The 26,734-nt window shown below is 46.2% G+C and overlaps 1 protein-coding gene across 10 annotated transcripts in view; it reads left to right on the forward strand.

The window, feature by feature from the left end:
• adgrb1a (adhesion G protein-coupled receptor B1a) overlaps positions 1 to 26,734 on the forward strand; it is an 846,604-nt gene that overhangs the window by 476,663 nt on the left and 343,207 nt on the right. For all 10 annotated transcript variants that reach the window (XM_038808775.1, XM_038808774.1, XM_038808778.1 and 7 more), the window contains one exon: positions 3,370 to 3,445. In XM_038808775.1, coding sequence (XP_038664703.1) covers positions 3,370 to 3,445 — 76 coding nt within the window. The remainder of the gene's footprint in view (positions 1 to 3,369; positions 3,446 to 26,734) is intronic.

Consider the following 26,734-nt stretch of genomic DNA (forward strand, 5'->3'; position numbering starts at 1 on the left):
GTCACCTCATACTTTTCAGGGTTAGATTCCACTTGGCCATTTGACCATCCTGTCTATATCATCGTTTAACCCAAGACACTCAACCTCACTGTTAACCACCAGGCCAATCTTTGTGTCATCCGCAAAGTTATTGATCCTACCCCCCACATAGTCATCTGTGCCGTTTATATAAATGACGAATAACAGGGGAACCAGCACAGATCCCTGTGGTACAGCACTGGAAACTGGCTTCCAGTAACTAAAGCAGCCATTTGTCTTCACCTCTGCCTCCCACAACCAAGACAATTTTCAATCGACCTTATCAAATTACCCTGTATCCCATGTGCATTTGCCTTCTTTACAAGTATCCCATGTAGGACCTTGTCAAGGCTTTGCTGAAACCCATATAAACTAAATCAACTGCATTTTCCTCATCCACACACCTGGTCACCTCCTCAAAACATTAATCACATTTGTTAGGCATGACTTCCCTCTGACAAAGCCATACTGACTATTCCTGAATAAAACTTGCCTCTCCAACTGTAAATAGATTCTCTCCTTCAAGGTTTTCTCCAATAGTTTCCCTCCCACTGACATGAGACTCACTGAGCTATAGTTACCTAGCTTATCTCTACAAACCTTCTTAAATAGTGGGACTACATTAGCTTTTCTCCAGTCCTCTGACACCTCCGCTGTGACCAGAGAGGAATTAAAAATTTGAGTCAGAGCCCTTGCAATCTCCTCCTTGACCTCCCAAGCAACCTGGGACACAATTCATCAGGACTTGGATTTTTGTCCACTTTTAAGCCTGCCAGCACCTCCAATATCTTGGGCGGGATTCTCTGACCCCCCGCCGGGTCGGAGAATCACCGGGGGTGGCGAGAATCCCGCCCCACCGCTCCGACGCCGGCTGCCAATTTCTCCGGCGCCGGCCTTTTGGCGGGGGAGGAGATCACGTCGCGCCGGTCGGGGGCCGTTGGCAGCGGTCCCCCCCCCCCCCGGCGATTCTCCGGGACCCGATGGGCCGAGTGGCCGCCCGTTTTTGGTCTGGCTCTGACGGCGGCCTGCGGAGTCCTCGGGGGGGGGGGGGGGGCATGGGGGGGGGGATCTGGGCCCCCATGGTGGCCTGGCCCGTGATCAGGGCCCACCAATCTGCGGGTGGGCCTGTGCCGTGGGGGCACTCTTTCCCTCCGCGCCGGCCTCTGTAGAGCTCCACCATGGCTGGCGCAGAGAAGAAACCCCCTACGCATGCGCAGGGATCACGCCAGCGGTTCTGCGCATACGCCAGAACACGCTGGTGCTCCCGCGCATGCGCCAACTCACGCCAGCCAGCGGAGGCTCTTTGGCGGCGGTTGGCAGCGCCAACCACTCCAGCGCCAGCCTAGCCCCCGGACGTGCAGAGGATTCCGCAACTTCCGGGCAGCCCGATGCCAGAGTGGTTCACGCCACTTTTTGGCGCCGGTATGGCCTGTCTGTCGGTTAGCGGTGAATCCCGCCCCTTGTCTCTCCCTAAGACAATTTGCTCAAGAACCTCACAGTCTCTTTCCCTGAGTTCCATACCTACACCCTCATTCTCTTGGTGAAGTCAGATGTGAAATATTAATTCAGCACATACAAATGTCCTCTGGCTCGATTCACAGATTGCCCCCTTGGTCACTAATGGGTCCTACTCTTATCTGGTTATCCTCTTTCCATTGATATACTCAGAGAATATCTTAGGATTTACTCCACTCTTACCAGCCAGACCTTTCTCATATTCCCTCTTTGCCCTCCTACCTGCTTTCTGAAGCTCCATCCTGCACTTTATGTATTCCACTAATGTCTCTGCTGATTTGCTCCCTTGTACTTTTTAAAATCCTGACAAACACTTTTATTTAAAATATTTTTATTCACGGCACTTAACAAATATACAGAGAATGTCAGAAGAACAGCACATCAACCCAACAAACAAACAACCCTACAACTATCCTGACACCAACACCCCACCAAGTCCTGCCTTCCTCATTTTATCCACCTTACCCATCAAAAAATACCCCTCCCCTTGCTGATCCCGCAATTCTCCTTGAATAAATCGATGAACAGTTTCCACCTCCAGACGTACCCCTCTACCGAGCCCCCCAGAGTTAACTTAACCTTCTCCAACCTCAGGAATTCTTCCAAGTCGCTCACCCACACCCCGCTTTCAGTAGCTTCCAAGTGCCAGCTCCCCCACAAAATCAGTCTCCGGGCTATCGGGAGGCAAAGGACAATATATCATCTTCTCTACCCCCCCTGGACTCCCGGGACTTCTGACACACCAAATATTGCCACCTCCGGATTCAGAACCACTCCACACACAGCATCTAGGACATCACATTGAAGAACCCCTGCAACAATCCCCTCAGTTGCCCAAACCACGTGGACGTGATTCGTGGGACCCCGGTGCACCGTCCACACCTATAGCCTTACGAACACTTGAAGACAGTCCAGGACTTGTTTTAATATCTCATCCAAAAGGTGGCACCTCTGACAGTCCAGCACTCACCTAACATTGCACTCAAGTGTCAATCTGCAGATGTGTTTGCGTTTCTGGTCCAGGATTTGAATCTGTAACAGACTCATTATCAAGCAAAGGCTTACATCTTCAATGAACCATCTGTGGGTTAAAACATTTATTCACAAATTAATTTACTTTGACTGTCATTCAACAAAGGTTTTTAAGTTTTCAAATGTAACAAATACAAATAAAATTGATACAGGCTATGCGTAGTGATGCAGAAGAAAATGGAGTCTGGAAGGTGACATAACTGGTTACGTATCCCTCCAAGCATTTAATTCCAGCCAAACATTTTGCAATTAGTAAGTCACTATGCTTAAACCAACCTTATCAATGGAAAAAGTAGGGCTTCTGGGGTGGTGGGGGAGGGGAAAAGAGGAGTGGAAGAAATGAACAGTCTTCAGGCTTCATTCAACAATCCAAAATCATAATTAATGAGCATGACTAAACCTGAAAATTGTCCGAGAAGTCAAGATGAATCAAGGCGTCTTGATTAGGTAATAGGCTGAAGGTCAAAGATGGAGAGATGCTGTGGCAATATCTTCGCAATTTTCTTTATCTGTTACCCACAGAATATATTCTTCCATGAGAGGGAAGTAGACCTTGGAAAATAGGAGACAGGTTTAGGTAAAGGATCTGGATCGGCGCAGGCTGGGAGGGCCGAATGGCCTGTTCCTGTGCTGTAATTTTCTTTGTTCTTTTGTTCTTTGTATGATTGTAATAAGTCTTCGATTTTTTTTGGAGGATGTGTTTAATCACTTTGTTATTGCCTTTTAAGCTCTTTGTTAAGACCTTGTCTAAACTTTTCAACAATTCTACATGAGTGAGTGATAAATCTGTACTTATATTTGCAGACCCAGACGACTCTTCAGTTTACGTGATAGGAACTGTCCTCTATAGAAACCTGGGGGCATTTCTGGATCTTCAAAGGTAATCCGAATTCAGCTCACACTGAACTTATTTTAAATAGATAACATGATCAGCTTCTTCAGTAATGCTTAAGGAAACAAACAGTCATCGTGGGGAGGTGAAAACTCTTGGGGCTGACAACAACTTAGATTTACATGGCACCTTTAACCTCATAAGATGTCCTCAGGCATTTCAAAGGAGCAATTGTGAAACAAAAGTGACACAGAGCTAAGTGAATGTTAAATATTTGGCCCTTATTTATCTTGTGTGTTTTTCCCTTGAAATTAGGATGAGTAACTTTCATATACAATTCCAGTACCGACTTCTTAATCTTGCCCCTCGCCTAAGGTGTGGTGACCCTCAATTAAATCACCACCACTCAGTTCTCCCCCTCAAAGGGGAAATCATCTAATGGTCATCCGGGTCTATAGCAACTTTAGATATTTGGGTAACATTCCCTTCAAGGAAATCCAGTCAGATTGCAAATGTTGACCACCATGGATTAATGTTACTTCCTTTTGCAATTATCAGTATTTTGTGACAGGGGATCTTATATTATTTCCATCACATTTGCCTTTTACATCTTTGCATGAAAGAAAATAACAGTTGACTCTGAGGTTCAACAAAAGTCTACTGAAAGGATCATTATATAATTTTGTGTGCAAATGCGATGCCCAAAATACTCTCTCTGAGTTGATTAATAATTCAACATAATAATTACCTCAACAGAATAAAAAATGGCAGCGGACACTGTGAATTTAATCAGTTGATTGCCATAACTTTGACATAAATCCTCCGTACGCAGTGTCATTTGGATTTCTACAAAAGTTACGGCATCCAATCAGTAGACCTAGAGGAAACTCCAGTTGAGTCTGTTAAAATATACATTTCTCTATCCTTTTATTCATCTTTTCTTTGGTTCTTATCGAGATAAACTGCCACAGGAATTTGCAGGTTTCCAGGCCAAGCAGTTTCCATTCTTCATAATATTGTTCAAAGCTGTGCCTGATCCATAAGATCATAAGAGTAGGCCATTCCACTCATCAAACCTGCCCCGCCATTCAATAAGACCATGATTGACCTGATCGTGGCCTTAACTCCATTTTCCATCTTGTCTCCATAATCCTTGACCCCCTTGTCAATCAAAAATATATCTAACTGAGCCCTGAATATATTCAGTGTGAATTCCAAATGTAATAACCCTCTGAGAAAAGAAGTTCCTCATCATCTTTGCTTAAATTGGAGACCCCTTATTTTTAAACTGTGCCCCTTTGATCTAGATTCCCCCACAAGAGGAACCATTCTCTTTGAATTTACCCTCGTTCAGTTAGCCTAGCGTCTGTGGTGGAAAATTGCTGGAATTTATTATCAGGGATGGGATGACTGAACACCTTGCAAACGTTTGGTCGATCAGGGTCAGCGAGCATGGATTTGCGTAGGGAAGATCATGCCTGACTAACCTTAATACATTTTTATGAAGAGGTGATTACATAGGTACAAGACTAAGGAATATCTATGGATGTCATTAAATGGACTTCCAGAAGACATTTGATAAAGTCCCACAGAAGAGCCTGTTAACTTCTGTGCCTAACAGGCACAGAAGAGCCTGTTAACTTTATCATCCAGAAGGATGATAAGTCCATTTGCAGTACCAGTTGAGGCCAGGCAATTTAGTATAGATTGAGAACAGGATTTTGGACCTTCCCAATCATTACTGTACCACATTGAACAATAATTTATTAAACCATTAGAGAAATAATTATTTTTAACAGGGAGAAATGAAGTGGAGATATTTCAGGATAATTACCTTTTGTTCTCTTGAGTACCTATTCAAGTTGTTACCCCTGAATTGACCTTCTCGAAGCCTTTCAAAGACTGTCACTTACATAGTTTCTAGAATGTGCATTGTCAGCATATTGGGAAAAGAAGCCTCTCTGTCATTATAGATGTTATTTAACTGAGATACATGAACATTTTACCTGCCCCATTACCTGGCCGTGGAGAAACAGTCTTATTGCAGTGTGCTACCATCAGCAATAAAAACAACATAGAACATAGAACATAGATAGTACAGCACAGAACAGGCCATTTGGCCCTCGATGTTGTGCCGAACAATGATCACCCTACTCAAACCCACGTATCCACCCTATACCCGTAACCCAACAACCCCCCCTTAACCTTACTTTGTTTAGGACACTACGGGCAATTTAGCATGGCCAATCCACCTAACCCGCACATCTTTGGACTGGGGGAGGAAACCGGAGCACCCGGAGGAAACCCACGCACACACGGGGAGGACGTGCAGACTCCGCACAGACAGTGACCCAGCCGGGAATTGAACCTGGGACCCTGGAGCTGTGAAGCATTTATGCTAACCACCATGCTACCGTGCTGCCCTAACAGAGATGGATTTATGATGAAGACCAAATAGTGAAAAAGAAAATTATTCAAAGCACTCACGTTGGATCAGTAGCTGCAGGGTATTTTCTGTGCACATTGAATAACAGATACTGAAGTCCATCCTATAAGGTCATCTAGTTTTAATGATTCAGAGGTGGCTGATGGTAAACGGACATCGATTTATTTACACTATTTACAAAGGTCTGCATAACACGGCACATCGCTCCCAGTGCAATCCTAGCTGGGAGGACTAACCACACCAGGCCCTGTTTTGGGCCTGCTTTCATGTCAGCTCACAATGCGCCCCAGGTGGTTGGCCTCCGCCCCCGACCTGGGAAGCTTGTGCTCCACGAGCGCGGGGAGATCAATGATGGTCTCCCCATGGGCCTTGTGGGGGGTTATGACATTAGTAATCCCTGCTGAAACATCTGTATGCAGAGCTTACTTTGTGCACTGAAATGGTTGTTGAATGAACACAGCTTGAGTCCATGCATGCACTTCCCGTACCAGCCTCCCCAGACAGGCGCCGGAATGTGGCGACTAGGGGCTTTTCACAGTAACTTCATTGAAGCCTACGCGTGACAATAAGCGATTTTCATTTTCATTTCATTTTCATTTCATTTCATTATTGATCAAATGGCAGGTTAGAAGGATTTATCTAGGCAGCAACTGGAGTGCATTAAAGGCCAGTGGAACAATTGCAGAATACTGATATGATTACGCCTGAGAGAAAGATTCTTTTGTTCCTTGCCCAGCTTTTACACAACAGCTGCGTAATTCTCAACATTATTTTCAATAATTACGCAAGGTTACCATGTTGTAAAGGCCTCGAAGCTTGCCATTGATGACTGAGATTCGTCATGGTTTTTTGTTTAATTAATTTACGGGGTGTGGGCGTCGCTGCTTAGGTCAGCATTTATTGCTCATTCTTAGTTGCCCTTCAGAAGGTGGTGGTAAATGGCCTTCTTGAACCGCTGCAGTCCCTGAGGTGTACGAATGCCCACTGTGCTGTTAGGGAAGGGTTTTGACCCGGCAACAGTGAAGAAACGGTGATATATTTCCAAGCCGGGTAGTGAGTGACTTGGAGGGTAACCTCCAGTTGGTGGGGTTCCCAGGTATCTGCTGCTCTTGTCCTTCTCGATGGTAGTGGTTGTGTGTTTGTAAGGAACCTTGGCGAGTTCCTGCAGTGCATCGTGTAGCTAGTACACATGGCTGCCACTGTTCGATGGTGATGGAGGGGTTCAATGTTTGTGGAAGGGGTAGCAATTCAAGAAAGCAGTTCACCACCACTTTCTCAGGGGCACCGAGGGGATGGGCACCAAATGCTGGCCTAGCCAGCGACGCCCACTTCCCGTAAATTAATTTTTAAAAAGTCATACACCACTTACAATATGCTGGAAGCCTCGAGGTGACCAGATCGGCCAGAGCCACAAATTTCCCTGGTGTACCGTGCTCATTCCTGTGAATAGTTTCCCAAATTGGATAAACTTTTCACAAGATAGATGAAAACAACTTGACAAAAAATAGTGTGATATTGTAATATATAGCCCATATCACTTAATTACAAAAATAAAATACAGCAGATGCTAGAAATCTGAGATTAAAACAGAAAATGCTGGAAACACTCAACAGAGCTAGCGTCTGTGGAGATAGAAAAGCATAGTTGACTTTCATCAGAACTGTCTGCCAGCTGCAGAGCTGGCGAGAGCCCTGTGTTGCCATTTTGAGCGAATGCCCATCGTATTAAGTGCAGACACTTAACTAGACAGCAGCGGGCTTTCTGGGGCCAAGGACACTGGAGTGGAAATCCTGCCTGCTGAGAGGTGCCAACAAATCAGACACTGGCAGCTCTATCATAGGGAAAAAATGCCAGGGATGCGATGAGCCCGCAGCTGGTACAACACCTAAGAGAGCTTAGAACTATTCCTCAATCCCAGGCCATAAATAAATAATGACAGGAAGGGAGGGTGGGGTCACAGAATGGTAGTGTGGGGGGAGAGATGGGCCAGTAGCAAGGACATAAGTGGAGCTCTGTGTGAGGAGCTTCCAGATGGTGGGTCCCTTGATTGACTGAATGCTTCTGAACGAGAGAACATGATCATCACATAGGCAAACCAAGCACTGTATTTCACTTGGGTACATAAAAAAACAATTTGCCAAATTTCCCATCAGTAAATACACCAGATTAAATTGTGAAACAGTCTGGTTGACTGTCCAATTTAGAACTGCAGGCGGTCAGTACATATGTCATTTTTATACAATGATGATAGCTCATTTGCCATGATTCATGAGAGGAGAATGAGTTTGATCAGTCATCTAGAAATTAATGTCTTCTGCACTCACACATCGCATAAAACAATGGGATCTAAAACTTCTGCCCTCTGGACAGTGAGAATGGTATCAACAGAGTACTCAACAGTAAATTGCTGAATTATTTGAGTGGAGCCTACAGTGATTGTGCATTATTTCACTCCTCCCTCCTTTGCTGATACATTTCATGATCAAAAGCACTGACCATCGTGACAACATAACTGGGGCCCAGATTTGGCGGCGCAATTTTGGCGAAACTGCCAGCATTCGCCATCATTACTCCTCGAAACAGACGGCAACATCTGGAATCCAGAAACCGCTGCCAGTGATTATGGGCTTCTCCGCAGGGAATTCCCACAGGTTGCAATCAATTAGAAATCCCTGAGCTGTTGTGAACTTTCCCTTTTGTGAACACCCCTGAGAAAGTTTCATCTTGTTAATGAGGTGTAACTGGATTTTTAATGTTGTACTGAGTCATAACTACTGCCAAATAGCCACCCCAGCCCTAGAACGCTAATTTTAGATTTTCTTTCTGCCTTGATCAAAATACCAAGTTGTTTCATAAAGGGCATGATTTAATTACCGCAATGCGCCCAGCGCGAATATGGGCGTGCCAGTTAAATAGCAGGAAAGGCCAGAATCGAGATTCCCACCGGGTGAAAATCAGTTTGCTTTCTAACCGGCCCACACCCGATTATCAGTTCCGGATCAAGTCCAATGTGTAGGGGCTGTTTAGCACAGGGCTAAATCGCTGGCTTTGAAAGCAGACCAAGGCAAGCCCGAGGCGAGCAGGTGACTTGTTTGTTATGGGGGGTTGGGAGTGTTGTTTTGTTTAGTGGGGGAGGGGTAACTGTTCTGCTGACAGGGGAAAGACTGGCGCTTGGAAACAAATGGGAGGTCGATGACAGTGGACACCCAAGGGCGGGCCTGAGGAGGCGCAGGACGCGGGCCGGAGGCTGGCTTTGAAAGCAGACCAGCAGCATGGTTCGATTCCCGTATCAGCCTCCCCAAACAGGCGCCGGAATGTGGCGACTAGGGGCTTTTCACAGTAACTTCATTTGAAGCCTACTTGTGACAATAAGCGATTTTCATTTAATTTCAATATGTCGAGCATATCATTAACCGTCATTTGCATTCATTTGCATCTCATTAGCGAGATTCAAGTTGAATGCCCTGTCCTCCCGGGAATTAACTGGCTCTCCAGTGAGAAATCAGGTGGGTGTGTTTAGTACTCCTTTCTAAAAACGTGAAGCTGACGCAGTAACTGCTGAAGGGTGCTGAGGAGGTGAACAGCCATTTCCATTTTCTGGCATGCAGCTCAAGGGCACAGGAATTGTTATGAGACCTTCAATCCATCTTTAAATATTGTGGATACCTATAATAGGGGCAACAACAGCTGCTGCCTGTCTGTCCTCCCAAAAACTTCCAGCAGATGGCCCGGCTCTTGGTTATATGCTGAAGGTGACATTAACTCCCTTTGGCTGTGAGCAGCCTCCAGCTTCACAGAAGGCTATTGCTAATGAGGAATTGGCCTTGTTGATTTTGAGAGCCCTTCACAGCTACAGTTTGTGTTTGCTGCTTGCTCCTGCTGGTGGCTTAAAATGCCTGGAGGCTGCTGTTGATGTTTCTTTCCTATTCTGTCGCCGGAAAGAAGGACAAGTTTTTCAAAGATACCTAGGTCCTGGAACACTGGGCTCAGGGGGATGTGAGAGTCTAGAAGCCAATCGGGTTTCAAGCAAGAAAACGCTGCATGACCTGGTGCATGACACTGGTACAAATGAGCCACCTCATGACGCCGTTGAAGAAATGCTTCCGCAGATTGCTGATGCTTTTGTTGCTTGAGTCATGAGTGCTGCATGTAACTGGCACTTCACTGCGCATTAAATACTCTGGAAGTCAAGGATATTCGCCTTCACATTGAGTGCCAGTGGAATAGGTGGATGCCAGGATTTGCTTCCAGTGAGTGTCTTCTCCAATTTCTTACAGATATAACAATATGGCTTTGTCAAAGGGGGGGTCACGTCTGACAAATCTGTTAGAGTTCTTTGAGGATCTAAAAAGGAAGGTAGACAAAGGAAAACCAGTGGACGTGATTTATTTAGATTTCCAGAAGGCCTTTGACAAGGTGCCGCACAGGAGACTGTTAAATAAATTAAGAGCTCATGGTGTTCAGGGTAAGATCCTGGCATGGATAGAGGATTGGCTGACTGGCAGAAGGCAAAGAGTGGGGATAAAGGGGTCTTTTTCAGGACGGCAGCCGGTGACTTGTGGTGTGCCTCAGAGGTCTGTGCTGGGACCACAACTTTTCACAATATACAGTAATGTTCTGGAAGAAGGAACTGAAGGCACTGTTGCTAAGTTTGCAGATGATACAAAGATCTGTAAAGGGACAGGTAGTATTGAGGAAGCAAGGAGGCTGCAGAAGAATTTGGACAAGCTAGGAGAGTGGGCAATGAATTGGCAAATGCAATACAATGTGGAAAAGTGTGAGGTTATGCACTTTGGAAAGAGGGATTTTGGCATAGACTATTTTCTAATTGGGGAAATGCTTAGAAAATCATAAACACAAAGGGACTTTGGAGTCCTTGTTCACGATTCTCTTCAGGTTAACGTGAAGATTCAGTCGGAGTTAAGAAGGCAAATGCAATGTTAGCATTCATGTCAAGAGGGCTAGAATACAAGACCAGGGATGTAATCTGAGGTTGTATAAGGCTCTGGTCAGACTCCATTTGAAATACTATGAGCAGTTTTGGGTCCCGTATCTAAGGAAGAGCCTTGGAAAGGGTCCAGAAGAGGTTGACAAGAATGATCCCTGGAATTAAAAACTTGTCATATCAGGAATGGTTGAGAACTCTGGGTCTGTACTCGTTGGAGTTTAGAAGGAAGAGGGGGGGGATCTTATTGAAACTTACAGGATACTGCGAGGCCTGGATAGATTGGATGTGGAGAGGATGTTTCCACTTGTAAGAAAAACTAGAACCAAAGTGCACCATCTCAAACTAAAGGGACGATCCTTCAAAACAGAGATGAGGAGAAATTTCTTCAGCCAGTTGATGGTGAATCTGTGGAACTCTGCCGCAGAAGGCTGTGGAGGCCAATTCACTGAATGTCTTTGAGACAGAGATATCTAGGTTCTTGTTTAATAAGGGGATGAGGGATTATGGGGAGAAGGCAGGAGAATGGGGATGAGAAATTATCAGCCATGATTGAATCATGGCTGCATGATCAGCATCCTGGCTGCGGGGGCCGTCCTGGTGGGGGGTCGGGCAGTGTTGACCTCAGTGTTTGGATGATATCCTGCGCTCGGAGCCTTTGCGACTCCTCCAATCAGCTATGCTCTCACTGGATGTCGCTGACATCTCCTCCTGAATCTCATGGCTATGTCCTATCATCTGCATCAGCTCTGGGGTAACCTGATCCAGAGGTTCAGCATCTGCCTGCGCCCCAGGTGTTTTCTGGGATCCAGCAGACCTCCGATTACTGCCTCCCTTGGATGTACCTGCCTCCACCTAATGTGCATCAGTAACTGTGTGGTGCTCACCAGACTGTGCCCCAGAAGCCTGACCACTAATATCCCCCACAGGGCTGTGTGTAACTGCACTGGTGGAAGGTGGGGGTAATAGCTGTGATGCCTCGATGGTGGTTTCCTCGAAGCTCTACTCTGAGATGGTCTCCTGGGTGGTAGGAGGGAATGACTTCAGGTGGCCCAGCCCCATCAGATGGAGACCCGACATAACAATGGACATGCGGGCCGGGATTCTCCGAGCCCGTGCCGGGTCAAAGAATTGCCTGGGGGAGGGGGGGGGGGGGGGCAGGAGAATCCCGCCACGCCGCTACGACGCCAGGCCACCAATTTTCCGTTGACCGGAGAATCGGCGGCAATCGCGCCCGCACGGTCGGCGTGCCCTCGAGGCAATTCTTGGCGCTCGACGGCCGACTGCCCGCCGAGTCTCGCCAGCGTGGTTTACATACGGTCCCATCCGGTGGGTCCTCAGCATCCTTGCTGCGGGGGCCGTCTTGGTGGGGGGGCGGGGAGATCGGACTCCAGGAGGGGGCCTCCACGGTGGCCAGGCCTGCAATCAGGGGCTACCGATCGTCAGGCGCACACATTCTTGGGGTCTTGGGAGGGGGGGGGCTATGTTCCCTCACACCCGGCCCCTGCAGGGCTCTGCTATGTTGCGCGGGGGCCGGCGTGGAGACGGCAACCACCCACATGCGCCAGGACGGAGACGGCCATTGCGCTCATGTGCGGGCCCGCGCCATCCATCGCCGCATGCATGGACCTGCACCGGCCGTGCAGAGCCGGCTTTTGGCGCCGGAGCAGCGCACAGCACTCCGCCGCCATTCTAGCCCCTGAAATCCGGAGAATAACTGGGCCAAGAGGCCTGTTGACGCCGGCGAACACAGATCTGGTGTTTTCGCCGGCGTCACCACTTGGCTGGGAATTCGGAGAATCCTGGCCGTGGTCAGTGAGAGGGAAGGATCATTTTGTCTGATTTGAACAACTCAGTTGAGACAGGGTGAAAGGGCAGTGGTTCCTCACCCCTGTGATGCAGGCCAATCTCACTGTCGGTGACTGTCCTCTCCTTGGTCAACCCCATGATTTCCACGGCCCGTTTCTCATAGGGGGCCAGGACTGGAATCCATGGCACTCCGCCCCCGTCGTGGTCCTTTACTTCTTATTATGGGCTATCTTCTTTGCAGGGACAAAGAGAAAGTATAGTGAGCCGCATGCTTAATGGGTCAGGAGGATTGTGCTGGTGGGTGTCAGTGGGTAATGAGCTCAGTCTTCCTTATTGTGCTGCCCGAACTGACAGCTGCTACAGGTGGTAGCTGCTGCTGGCCCTCCAACACCTTCGGGAGAATAGGATGTCTTGTCTCACTTCGACGGCTTCAAGAAGCTTCGGCAGTTCGGCATTCCCAAAGCGAGGAACAGGCATGCCCGCTGCCATAATTGTATGTTGACTGGGAGTGAATGGTAGCATTTAGAAACAGCTCACCCTTGTTAGCAGCCAGACACTGTGGCACGAGTCTGACAAATCAGACAGCGAGACGGCAGTAATGGCGAGAAGCTGGTGGGGGCTCACTTCCTGCACTAAGTGCCGTTAAATGCTGACTGCGATGTCGCCAACGGGCCATCGGGTAAAAACCTTGCCAATCATGCCCAAAATGACACTTAGAAATGTTTCCGATAAATCACTTTTTCAAAGTTTCTTTACGATACCTCAGCTTCTAATGTCACAATCATTTATTTCATTCTGTAACATCTGTAAAAAGTGAAGGATAATCAGTGTATTTTAATTCCTGGTTTGCTGTCTGTTTTGTATACTTCAAGGTGATTTTTCTGCTTATCCTCTTCGATGACGTAAGTGTCATTAGATGCATTGACATGGCTCCTGGTTCAATTGGAACTCCAGGCCAAGTGACCTTCATTGATCCTTTGTGGGCAGTTTTTTAATGGGTCGATAAAAGTTTGAGGAACAGGAGAATGCTATCATGCCCAAGTGGTGCCCCAACTAACCAATTTCCCAAAATAGAGGGCGGGATTTGTTGCTCCGTCGGCCTGGTGACTGGAAATTCCCAGCTGAGGTCAATGGACCTTTACATGGTCCATACCCCGTCGATGGCATCTTACAGCGAGCGCGGCTAAAGAATCCAGCCCAGCGTAAGTTTAGTGAGGTTACATTTCATTGAAACATGGAAACTTAGAAAATAGGAGCAGGAGTAGGCCATTCAGCCCTTTGAGTCATTCAACATAATCATGCCTGGTTCTCTATCTCAACAGCATACTCCAGCACTCTCCCCATACCCTTTCATACCTTTAGAGTCTAGAAATCTAACTGTTTCCTTCTTAAATATATTCAGAGGCTGGAATTATCCGATTGTTGGGATTCTCCTTTCCCACTGAAAGCGCACCCTCGCCCGTGGGTTTCCTGTGGTGTGGAGTGATTGTGATGGGAAATCCCATTGACCAGCGGTGAGAAGGTAGAATCCTGTCGCTAGCAAATGGCGCATGGTCGAGAAACAAGGAGCTGAGGGACCAGAGAATCTAGCCCAGTGATTTGGCCTCCGCAGAATTCTGTGGTAAAGAATTCCAAAGGTTCACCACCCTCTGAGTGAAGACATTTTTCCTCATCTCAATGCTGAATGACCTGCCCCGTATCCTGAGTCCACCCCTTGTTCTAGACCGCCCCCAGCCAGAGGACACAATATCTCTGCATCCAGTCTGTCCGAATTTTGTGTGTTTCAATTAAATGCCCTCTCATTCTTCTAAATTCCAGTGAATAGAGAGCTGACCCAATCGCTCCTCATACGACAATCCTGCCATCCCAGGGATCACTCTCGCGAATCTTCACTGCACTACTGCAAGGCACCTATATCCTTTTCATCTGCAAGGAGATGAAAATTGCACACAGTACTCCCACGTGTGGCCTCACCAAGGCCCTGTACAGCTGCAGTAAGATATTCTTACTGAGCAAGATTGAAAGTTGAGTTATCAGTGTCCTCATTCTATCTGTCCACCCAGCAAGGCAGTCGAGTACAACAAATACTCTTCCATTCCTTTACACCTCCAGAAATGCATTATTACTCGTTGGAACTGTTTACACTGTCTGATTGAATAGTCTTGACTGGCAGTTAGTTCCACAATTATTCTTACGGTTACAAAAAGCTCCATCTGACTTCTCTTTTGTTCCCTGCTTAATGTTTAAGATCTGTCATGGTAACCAGCTTCCTTGAGTTGACTTTGTGCTTGGCTCACTTTATCTATTGCAGGCAGTTTGCAATGGAGTAACAAAGCACTGAGACTGAGCATTGACGCAGCCACAAAAGTCAGAACTCAAACTGTTAACAGAAAGACTGAGAGTGTACTTCCCAGAATGCCCTGCAGCAGTAGCTGCAGTTAGTTTTCAGCAGTTCATCATCTTTACTCAATTTAGGAAATACTGATTTGCAGAAAGGTTGCCCTTTCTCACAGATTGTGGATTCCGGCTTTTGATTGATGATGCCTTACCGATTATACAATGGTGATGAGACACTGCACATCCACAGATAGGCAGGGGAGAGATGTAGAAACAGTGGATTGGCTGAAAAAAGGCTCCCAGCAGGAATGGATTAACAGAATTCTTTTGCTCATTCTTGCAAAACTAATACTAGGCCGATATTTGCGGCTAATAAATACCTGAATATTATTATAGATGTACAATAAGGAGGCACAAAAATATATACAGAAGTACAAAATAATGTATTATTGCACAGCATAAATAAATGTGTTGTACATAATATGCAGAAAAGTGGAACATTCTTTTCTGTACATTATATCGAGTATTTCCCAAACCACATGCTTCTTATCAGCAGATCCAATTTTAATTGTATATCTTCATAATGATGTTAGCACCTCCTTCCCTCTGATCACATGGCACAGAACTGCTCGTTTTGTGTGGCATTTTAAAAAAAATCAATGTTATGACACTGCCATAATGGTTACCACTAACTCCCAAAGACTTGAAAACTAGATGGTTGCCATAGTAATTGGGAATATTAATTCAGAAACAGTGTGAATCGTTTGAGTGTCGTCCTTGGCACGATGGAGCCGATTCCTATGTTCAGACTGCAACATATTAACATTATCGCAAAAGGATTTGAAACGGAAGATAGAAAATAATCCGACTGATTCAATTGTTGAAATCTATACCACGACCCATTATTGAAGAAATTATTTATAAAGGGAATTATATGGGCATGTTTAAAGGGAGAAAGTATGGATGACGAACAGAAGGCTGTGATTCGACTCAATGGATGCTTTCCAGAATTCCACCTGAAGAAAACCAGTAGCAAAACTTAGTGGGCAAAATGGTCACTTCCAGTGTTGTACCATTCTGTGGGATGACATTTCAGTGGCTCGTCGAGGCGAGCCTTGATGTGAAAGAATCTGAAAACTGGGGGGGAAGTCCCATCTGGCCAACTCCAACTCTACAGTTTTAAGCAGGTGTTAGGGTGACAGTGCAAATGTTTTCCTGCCTGACTGCAGCGGTTAACCCAATTAAACCGCTTGAAGGCTTGATAAAGGGCACTCTCCCCACTCTGACCCATTTTCCAGTGGGCGCGACACTGGTGCTTCAGTTAGGGGAACAGACAGGCATTTCTGTAGACCGGACTCTATGTGAACAGTCAAGGATAGGTTGGATATGGATGAAGGGTTAAAGGGATGGATGAAAACGAGTGAACAAATAGAAGTTAAACCCTGAAATGCACTGTTTCTGTGTTGTAACTCACATGTGAGTTATGGAGGTGGGATTAGTTCCAGTTCAGACTGTGGCAGTAAAATCCATCTATTAAGATTTTCAACTGTACTTACTTCTAGTACACAATGTGCTATTAGTGACTGTAAGTAACTTCGCTCAGATGTTGCTTACAATGAGCAGTTTGTCAACCAGTTGTCCTACTGTGTCTGGTTGAGTCCTTGGGTGGGAACTTTATCAGCCCCCAGGTGGCAGGCTAGGATGCAATGCGTCAATAAATTGCCAGTGAGCTGCAATGGGATGGTTGTGAAGCAAAAGCACTGTTGGGTAAACTTTCCATAGGGTAGGAATGACATTGGCTGCCCACCAACCAGAGGTGGGTGACCTATTTAGATAATTAGAAGGTCAGTTAATTGCCATTTATTCTGGCATTTCCCGTCAACAGAGCTGCACCCTGCCATATGAGAAGGCCAACAGCAGCAAGGAAGCAGCCTTGCTGATGTTTCTCGGGGTTGTTCCAGTTCAGACTGTGGGGTACGGGCCTCTGGCACAGAGTCTGTCCCTGTTGCTCAGAAGGGAAGGGGGGAAAGGAGTAGAACATTAGTAATTGGGGACTCAATAGTCAGGAGCACAGATAGGAGATTTTGTGGGAGCGAGAGAGACTCACGTTTGGTATGTTGCCTCCCAGGTGCAAGGGTACGTGATGTCTCGGATCGTGTTTTCCGGGTCCTTAAGGGGGAGGGGGAGCAGCCCCAAGTTGTAGTCCACATTGGCACTAACGACATAGGTAGGAAAGGGGACAAGGATGTCAGGCAGGCCTTTAGGGAGCTAGGATGGAAGCTCAGAGCGAGAACAAACAGAGTTGTTATCTCTGGGTTGTTGCCCGTGCCACGTGATAGTGAGATGAGGAATAGGGAGAGAGAGCAATTAAACACGTGGCTACAGGGATGGTGCAGGCGGGAGGGATTCAGATTTCTGGATAACTGGGGCTCTTTCTGGGGAAGGTGGGACCTCTATAGACAGGATGGTCTACATCTGAACCTGAGGGGCACCAATATCCTGGGGGGGAGATTTGTTAGTGCTCTTTGGGGGGGTTTAAACTAATTCAGCAGGGGCATGGGAACCTGGATTGTAGTTTTGGGGTACGGGAGATTGAGAGTATAGAGGTCAGGAGCACAGATTTGACTTCGCAGGAGGGTGCCAGTGTTCAGGTAGGTGGTTTGAAGTGTGTCTACTTCAATGCCAGGAGTATATGAAATAAGGTAGGGGAACTGGCAGCATGGGTTGGTACCTGGGACTTCGATGTTGTGGCCATTTCAGAGACATGGATAGAGCAGGGACAGGAATGGTTGTTGCAGGTTCCGGGGTTTAGGTGTTTTAGTAAGCTCGGAGAAGGGGGCAAAAGAGGGGGAGGTGTGGCGCTGCTAGTCAAGGACAGTATTACGGTGGAGGAAAGGATGCTAGATGGGGACTCTTCTTCCGAGGTAGTATGGGCTGAGGTTAGAAACAGGAAAGGAGAGGTCACCCTGTTGGGAGTTTCCTATAGGCCACCTAATAGTTCTAGGGATGTAGAGGAAAGGATGGCGAAGATGATTCTGGAAAAGAGCGAAAGTAACAGGGTAGTTGTTATGGGAGACTTTAACTTTCCAAATATTGACTGGAAAAGATATAGTTCGAGTACATTAGATGGGTCTTTCTTTGTCCAATGTGTGCAGGAGGGTTTCCTGACACAATATGTTGACAGGCCAACAAGAGGCGAGGCCACATTGGATTTGGTTTTGGGTAATGAACCAGGCCAGGTGTTAGATCTGGAGGTAGGTGAGCACTTTGGAAACAGTGACCACAATTCGGTGACCTTTACGTTAGTGATGGAAAGGGATAAGTATACCCCGCAGGGCAAGAGTTATAGCTGGGGGAAGGGCAATTATGATGCCATTAGACATGACTTAGGATGTATAGGTTGGAGAAGTAGGCTGCAAGGGTTGGGCACACTGGATATGTGGAGCTTGTTCAAGGAACAGCTATTGCATGTTCTTGATAAGTACGTACCAGTCAGGCAGGGAGGAAGGGGTCGAGCGAGGGAACCGTGGTTTACCAAAGAAGTGGAATCTCTTGTTAAGAGGAAGAAGGAGGCCTATGTGAAGAAGAGGCGTGAAGTTTCAGTTGGGGCGCTTGATAGTTACAAGGAAGCGAGGAAGGATCTAAAGAGAGAGCTGAGACGAGCAAGGAGGGGACATGAGAAGTCTTTGGCAGGTAGGATCAAGGAAAACCCAAAAGCTTTCTTTAGGTATATCAGGAATAAAAGAATGACTAGGGTAAGTGTAGGGCTAGTCAAGGACAGTGGTGGGAAGTTGTGTGTGGAGGCTGAGGAGATAAGCGAGATACTAAATGAATACTTTTTGTCGGTATTCACTCAAGAAAAAGATAATATTGTGGAGGAGAATGCTGAGACCCAGGCTATTAGAATAGATGGCATTGAGGTGCGTAGGGAAGAAGTGTTGGCAATTCTGGACAAGGTGAAAATAGATAAGTCCCCGGGGCCTGATGGGATTTATCCTAGGATTCTCTGGGAAGCCAGGGAAGAGATTGTTGAGCCTTTGGCTTTGATTTTTAGGTCATCATTGGCTACAGGAATAGTGCCAGAGGACTGGAGGATAGCAAATGTGGTCCCTTTGTTCAAGAAGGGGAGTAGAGATAACCCCGGTAACTATAGGCCGGTAAGCCTAACGTCTGTGGTGGGTAAAGTCTTGGAGAGGATTATAAAAGATACGATTTATAATCATCTAGATAGGAATAATATGATTAGGGATAGTCAGCATGGTTTTGTGAAGAACATAGAACATAGAACATAGAACAGTACAGCACAGAACAGGCCCTTCGGCCCTCAATGTTGTGCCGAGCCATGATCACCCTACTCAAACCCACGTATCCACCCTATACCCGTAACCCAACAACCCCCCCTTAACCTTACTTTTATTAGGACACTACGGGCAATTTAGCATGGCCAATCCACCTAACCCGCACATCTTTGGACTGTGGGAGGAAACCGGAGCACCCGGAGGAAACCCACGCACACAGGGGGAGGACATGCAGACTCCACACACAGAAAGTGACCCAGCCGGGAATCGAACCTGGGACCCTGGAGCTGTGAAGCATTTATGCTAACCACCATGCTACCCTGCTGCCCTTTGCAAAGGATCAAACCAGAACGGACTGAACAGGTAGACAAGGGTAGAGCAGTTGATGTGGTGTATATGGATTTCAGTAAAGCGTTTGATAAGGTTCCTCACAGTCGGCCATTGCAGAAAATACGGAGGCTGGGGATTGAGGGTGATTTAGAGATGTGGATCAGAAATTGGCTAGTTGAAAGAAGACAGAGAGTGGTAGTTGATGGGAAATGTTCAGAATGGAGTTCAGTTACGAGTGGCGTACCACAAGGATCTGTTCTGGGGCCGTTGCTGTTTATCATTTTTATAAATGACCTAGAGGAGGGCGCAGAAGGATGGGTGAGTAAATTTGCAGATGAAACTAAAGTCGGTGGAGTTGTAGACAGTGCGGAAGGATGTTGCAGGTTACAGTGTGACACAGATAAGCTGCAGAGCTGGGCTGAGAGGTGGCAAATGGAGTTTAATGTGGAGAAGTGTGAGGTGATTCACTTTGGAAAGAATAACAGGAATGCGGAATATTTGGCTAATGGTAAAATTCTTGGTAGTGTGGATGAGCAGAGGGATCTCGGTGTCCATGTACATAGATCCCTGAAAGTTGCCACCCAGGTTGATAGGGTTGTGAAGAAGGCCTATGGGGTGTTGGCCTTTATTGGTAGAGGGATTGAGTTCCGGAGCCATGAGGTCATGTTGCAGTTGTACAAAACTCTAGTATGGCCGCATTTGGAGTATTGCGTACAGTTGTGGTCGCCTCATTATAGGAAGGACGTGGAAGCTTTGGAACGGGTGCAGAGGAGATTTACCAGGATGTTGCCTGGTATGGAGGGAAAATCTTATGAGGAAAGGCTGATGGACTTGAGGTTGTTTTTGTTAGAGAGAAGAAGGTTAAGAGGTGACTTAATAGAGGCATACAAAATGATCAGAGGGTTAGATAGGGTGGACAGCGAGAGCCTTCTCCCGCGGATGGAGGTGGCTAGCACGAGGGGACATAGCCTTAAATTGAGGGGTAATAGATATAGGACAGAGGTGGGTTTTTTACGCAAAGAGTGGTGAGGCCGTGGAATGCCCTACCTGCAACAGTAGTGAACTCGCCAACATTGAGGGCATTTAAAAGTTTACTGGATAAGCATATGGATGATAAGGGCATAGTGTAGGTTAGATGGCCTTTAGTTTTTTTCCATGTCGGTGCAACATCGAGGGCCGAAGGGCCTGTACTGCGCTGTATCGTTCTATGTTCTATGTTCTATGTTGTACTGTGTGCTTGCAAACCATTGAAATGTAAAGGTGGTTGGCAGGGCAGGGATTACCGTGGGACTAAAGAATAGCCCCGCTGATGGTATGACGTATAGCGTCACATTGTAATAGACTGAAAGAACAGTCCAGAGTGAACACTCTGAAGGCACTCTATTTGCATGGCAGCAGCACGATACAAGACAGTAACCTGGGATCTGTAAATAGTTAAAATGACCGAAAAAGGGTTGATGTTTAAACTTACAAGTCTCAAGATCTCACCATTGAGACATTTAAAAGATGCATAATATAGCATGGTTGGCAGCGATGGCATCGTCTAAATGATATCAGACAAGCATTGACATGAAAACTGACATTTTAAACAGTATCCAAAGGCATGAAAAACTGAAGCTGGACTACAGAGCTTTACAATTCAGAAGAAAAATTCAAGACACAGTTGAAGATGCTTCGCTATAACCTCAGGAGTTGAGGAATCCACTAGAGTGAGGGGAAATCCATTGTTAGATTCCCGACAGATGCAAAGTAAAAAAAAAAATAAAACCATGGTGGGGAAAATACAAAATATTGCAAGAACCTGTGTGACACCGAGTTAAGACACTTAGTTAGATTATGAGGTAGTGAACAAAAGTACAAAAAAATTGCAAGACACTGACTAACGTGGAGTTGAAATACCTTGTCAGTTTGCAGAATGGTCAGCTATAGTTATAAAAAAGAAACAGTGCTTGCATTATAGAATAGGTGGCAGTCCCATGGCTCAGCATATCCATGGAGAAGCTGAAAGAGATCTGCAGTGGAAATGAAAAGGCTGGCAGGTTAGAAAGAGAGCCACGCAGGGATCAGAATAAAAAAAGGGGGTACACTGCAGAGTTTAAGTGAAAGGGAACTCTTTTCAGTCAGTTCCCTGTCTGCTTGCACAGTGGGATAGGTTCTGCAGGGCTGAACAATAGCAAGTGCTTTATATTCAAAATAAAAGTCCGCCCTCCAAGAATCCTCAGGTGACGGGACGCTCAAATAGATCGAAAGCAGGCACAGAGCGATGAAGAAGGAAAAAGAAAATAATCGCCCCGGAAAGGGCTGCAGCTGGTTTGAAGTTAAAAAATACAGTTATAAAAACACAGCACACAGTAATTGCAAGGATCCTGGAAATAACATACTTGCCAAAGCCCCCAAATTACAAAAACAACCCCGCAGATTTTGAAGGCAGCAATCACTGCAGTGTTTCCTTTTTTAAAAAGTTTTATAAGTTTAGAAAACTTATCAAAAAAGAATAAATGTGCCAACATTTATTGCCTATCCCTAATTGCCCTTGAGGGGGACGTTAAGAGTCAACCACATTGCTGTGGGTCTGGAGTCACATGTGGGCCAGCCCAGGTAAGGATGGTAGATTTCCTTCCCTAAACGACATTCGTGAACCAGATTGGTTTTTACAACAATCGACAATGGTTTCATGGTGATCATTCGACTTTTAATTCCAGATTTTTTTATTGAATTCAAATTTCACCGTCTGACCTGGCGGGAATTGAACCTGAGTTCCCAGCGCCTTACTCTGGGTCTCTGGTTTAACAGTCTAGTGGCAATACCGCTATGCATTCGCATCTCCTAATGATCCCTGGTAAGCCCAAGAAAAGCAGAAAAGTGCGAGAAATTCAGAACAATGGAACCGGCAGTGCAGACAGCCCAAGTGGAAAGGAGAACAGTTTCTGCACACACTTTCTTGAAGATATAGCAAAATCTAAAGTTGTAACTACAATCACAAAAAATGTCAATTTTGGTCACAACTGGCCAAAATTAGAAGAGCCAGTTGCATTTGGGCCACGGAAAGAGCTAAACATAGAAATGCAGCATCTAGGGAAAAGAGGATGCCATTCGGCCCTTCAAGCCTGCTCCACCATTCATTATGACCATGGATGATCATCCAACTGGGTAACCTGTTCTCACTTTCCCTCCACATCCGTTTATCCATTTAGCCCAGAGGGCTATATCTAATTAATTTTTGAAAACATGCAGTATTTTGACCTCAGTTACAGTTACTTCCTGTGGGAGCGAATTCCACAGGCTCACCACTCTCTGAGTGAAGTAATTTTTCCTCAGCTCAGTCCGAAAAGATTTAATCCGTATCATTTGATTATGACCCCTGGTTCTGGATATTCCCACCATTGGGAACAACCTTCCTGCATCTGCCCTGTCTAGTCCTGTTAGAATTTTATAGGTTTCTATGAGATCTTCCCCCGTTCTTTGAACTCCAGAAAACATAATCCTAACCAGCTCAATCTCTCCTCATACATCAGTCCCGCCATCCCAGTCCCGTCAAACCAGACTCAAAAGTGGGAGTGTTGGAGATGGTAATTTTTAGTTATCAGAAGAAGTACAGATTAAGTCAGGAACCAGAAGAAGTACAAATTGATAGATTTTTGTTCATGTTTGGTTCATTTGTTGGTGAAGTGCTACACAGCCAATGTAAAAATTAATACTCAATAATATTTGATGAGATATTTCAAAAACATTGACACATATTTTCAACTTTTTGTTGTGGAGTGCGCTGACCCAACAAGAAAGTCTTGCGCACTTCCGATAAAGCATCAAATGCAACACGAGACCCCTGAGAGAGGGCAGCTCCCAGTAATGCACTAAGAGGAACAAGTGAAGCCAGAGTGGGGGAAACAGAAGACCCCAGCATGTGGAGTCAACATTCAAATCAACCACAAGATGTTTGCCGGCCACCTGAGCACAATGACGTGGGCAAGCTTAGAGTTTAGTGCAGAATAAAGAAATAGCTAAGGAGCAGACAAAAGTTTAACGATCAAACTCTTTGACAATGCTGACACATGACCCAAACTGCAACAGCATATGGCAGTGTGGAGTGAGCAAGTGGCTGTGAATGAAGGAAAGCAATTGGAGATGACTCAAAAGAAGCACCATTGTGCCCGAAAAGCAGCGCTTTTCTACCCGGCTCGCCACACCTCGCGAGATCTAATGCAATCTCGAGAGACGTCACAATGTGAATCCTGGCCATTTTAGGCAGGATCATTTCTGGCAAACCTGCATATGTCTCACTCTAATATGCATTCCCGATATCTACCCAAGGCCTGGGGTCTAAGCTCTTCACTTTGGAATGCTATTCAGTACCGGGTTACACGAATGGAGACCAGATGGAACGGCATTTGTGGGGGTCCTCCAGGGGTTTGGAGGACCCCAGGTGCATACTCTCTGGGCAGAGTGGTGCCCTAGCGCTGCCAGTGCCACCTGGGTTCCCTTCAACTGACAACCTGGAAGTGCCAACCAGACACCCCGGCAGTGCCATCTGGGTGCCAGCCTGGCACTGCCAAGATGTCAAGCTGGCAATTTCTGCGCGGGTGTGGAGGGTGTGCTGGGAGGGGGCCTTAATAGTGAGTTGAGGATTGGGGGGGGTTTGGGGGTTGCGTCAAACATTCAAGGATTGGGATGCCATTTAAGAATGGCACCCCGATGTCTTGCTGCTCTAAGGAGTTCCGGCGAGCGGAGCTCCTCAGTGCAGCAAACGGGGCGAAGTGCAGCCTCATCAGGGCGTTACCAGCTGAAGCCCCATGATCTACCCGGATTGGGGTTAGATAATGGGTTGTTCCTCGACGCTCCGAGAGCCGGGAACACCCTCTCGCACCTGAGCCCTCATTTGGGTAGATTGCAACCCAGTTGTGCAAGATTCAAGCTGAGTATGGCCGTAATTCTCCGGCCGTTGCAAGTCAGTGTTCCCATTGGCAGCACATCCCCGCTCACAGGTTTCCCGGCTTCAATGGGAAATCCCATTGACAAGCCGCTGGAGCAGTGAATCCTGCCAAGAAACACAGGGATGGGGCACTGGAGATTCCAGCACCACATGCCTTTGAAAACACACAATAAACTGAAGCCGTCAATTAACCAATCTGTTCGAGATCTGAATGAACTAATTTCAGAGATGGCACAAAGCTAGCAGGCCGAAATAACAATCCTCAATCCCGCAGTTAGAAAATAAAAGTAGGAATTGGGAAAACTCAAACAAGTTTTTCGCCAAGCAAAAGAGCAGGCAGGAAAGGCAAGCAAAAAACATGTGGCCCTGAAAGACCTCTTAAAGAATCAATGGGCTCGAATTAACGGTCGCAACTTGGTGTCAGGATAAGGCCGCTGAATCCCGCGAGGAATACCGTGTATCACAGAAAAACAATCAAGTCAGAGGGAATACAGCAGAAGTAAATTTCAGGAGAGCAAGACAAGGCTGAATGGCCTCTACTTTAATGCCCAGAGTATTACAGGTAAAATGGATAAGTTAAAGGGGAGGGTGGAATTATGATATAGTGGCCATCACGGAAACATGGTTGAGGGTGGGGCAAGATTGGAAGCTTAACATCCCAGGATATAGAATCTTCAGGAGGGACAGGGGATAGGGAAAAAGGGAGGGGGGGGGGGGGCATTGCACTATTAGCTAAGGAGTCAGTTACTGCAGTAAGGAGAGATAATGGGCGTGAATTTCCGTTTCTGAGACGAAGTGTTGACGCCAACACGGAATTCATGGACTTTCACGACAGCAAAACTAGCACCGCACCTATACCGATTCCGTTACTGTTAAAAATAATAATTGGGTAATTATAGTGGGTGGTTTCAACTTTTCCAGCATTAACTGGGATAGTCATTGTGCTAAGTGCTTAGATGGAGAAAAGTTCATAAAATGCCTACAAGAGAACTTTTTAGCTCAACATGTGGAGGGTCCAACAAGAGGCAGCGCTGTGCTGGACCTAATTCTGGGGAATGAATCCAGACAGGTGGTTGATGTGGTGGTGGGGGAGCATTTTAGTGATTGCGACCACAACATGGTGTAATTTAAGTTTGTTATGGACAAGGAAATAGACAAATTGCAGGAAAAGATCTTGGATTGTGGGAAATCAGCCTTTTGTAGAATAAGGCAATATCTGGTCAAGGTAGATTGGAACAAGTTACTGGTGGGGAGATCTACAGAAGAGCAGTTGGAGGTGTTTAAAGAGGGAATGCGGAGGGTACAGGCCCAACATGTTCCCTCCAGGGTAATAGGAAGGAGTAACAAGCTTAGAGAACCATGGATGATCAAAGATATCCAGGATAAAATGAGAAGGAAGCAAGAGTACAAGGGGAGCAAATCAACAGAGGCATTAGTGGAGTACAGGAAATGCAGGATGGAGTTTAGGAAAGCAATTATGAGAGCAAAGAGGGGATATGAGAAATCTCTAGCTGGTAAAAGTAGGGAAAATCCCAAGATATTCCATAAGTATATCAATGGGAAGAGGAACTAGGGAAAAGGTCGGGCCCATTAGGGATCAAGGAGAAAATCTGTAGGTGGTGCCTGTAATGAACTGCATAAGCAATCATGTAAATAGTAATGTGTACGACCTCCAACCAGCAGGTAGCAGTAGAGAACAACCACGTGACACTTACCTCAGGGTGTCTGGAAATAGTCATCATACTGGATAGCCATATTAGCAGTAGCTCTTAGACAATTTATAATAGTAGTTTTTGATATCTTTCTCATGGTTATCTAACCCAAGTAATTGTTGTAACAATAAATATTTAACTCGTCAAGAACTAGATGTTGTCGAGTGCATGATTCCTACCAGCCAAGCACCAGAACGTAACAGAGCTGAAGGACATTGGTAGGGGGTTAAATTAATATTTCACATCTGCCTTCACCCAAGAGAATGAAGTGACAGATCTGAAATTCGGGGAGAGAGACTGTGAGGTTATTGAGCAAGTTGTTATCGGGTGGGGCAAGGTATTTTAGGTGTTGGCTAGCTTAAAAGTGGAGAAACCTCCAGGTCCGGAAGAAATATGTCCCAAGAGGTGAGGGAGGAGATTGCAGGGGCCCTGATCTAAATTTTTCTCTGGCCACGGGAGAGGTGCTGGAGGACTGGAGAATTGCGAATGTGGTGCCACTATTTAAGAATGGCTGTAGGGATAAGTCAGGG

The sequence above is a fragment of the Scyliorhinus canicula genome, chromosome 10 (assembly GCF_902713615.1).
Source record: "Scyliorhinus canicula chromosome 10, sScyCan1.1, whole genome shotgun sequence".
Taxonomy (NCBI): Eukaryota; Metazoa; Chordata; class Chondrichthyes; order Carcharhiniformes; family Scyliorhinidae; genus Scyliorhinus; species Scyliorhinus canicula.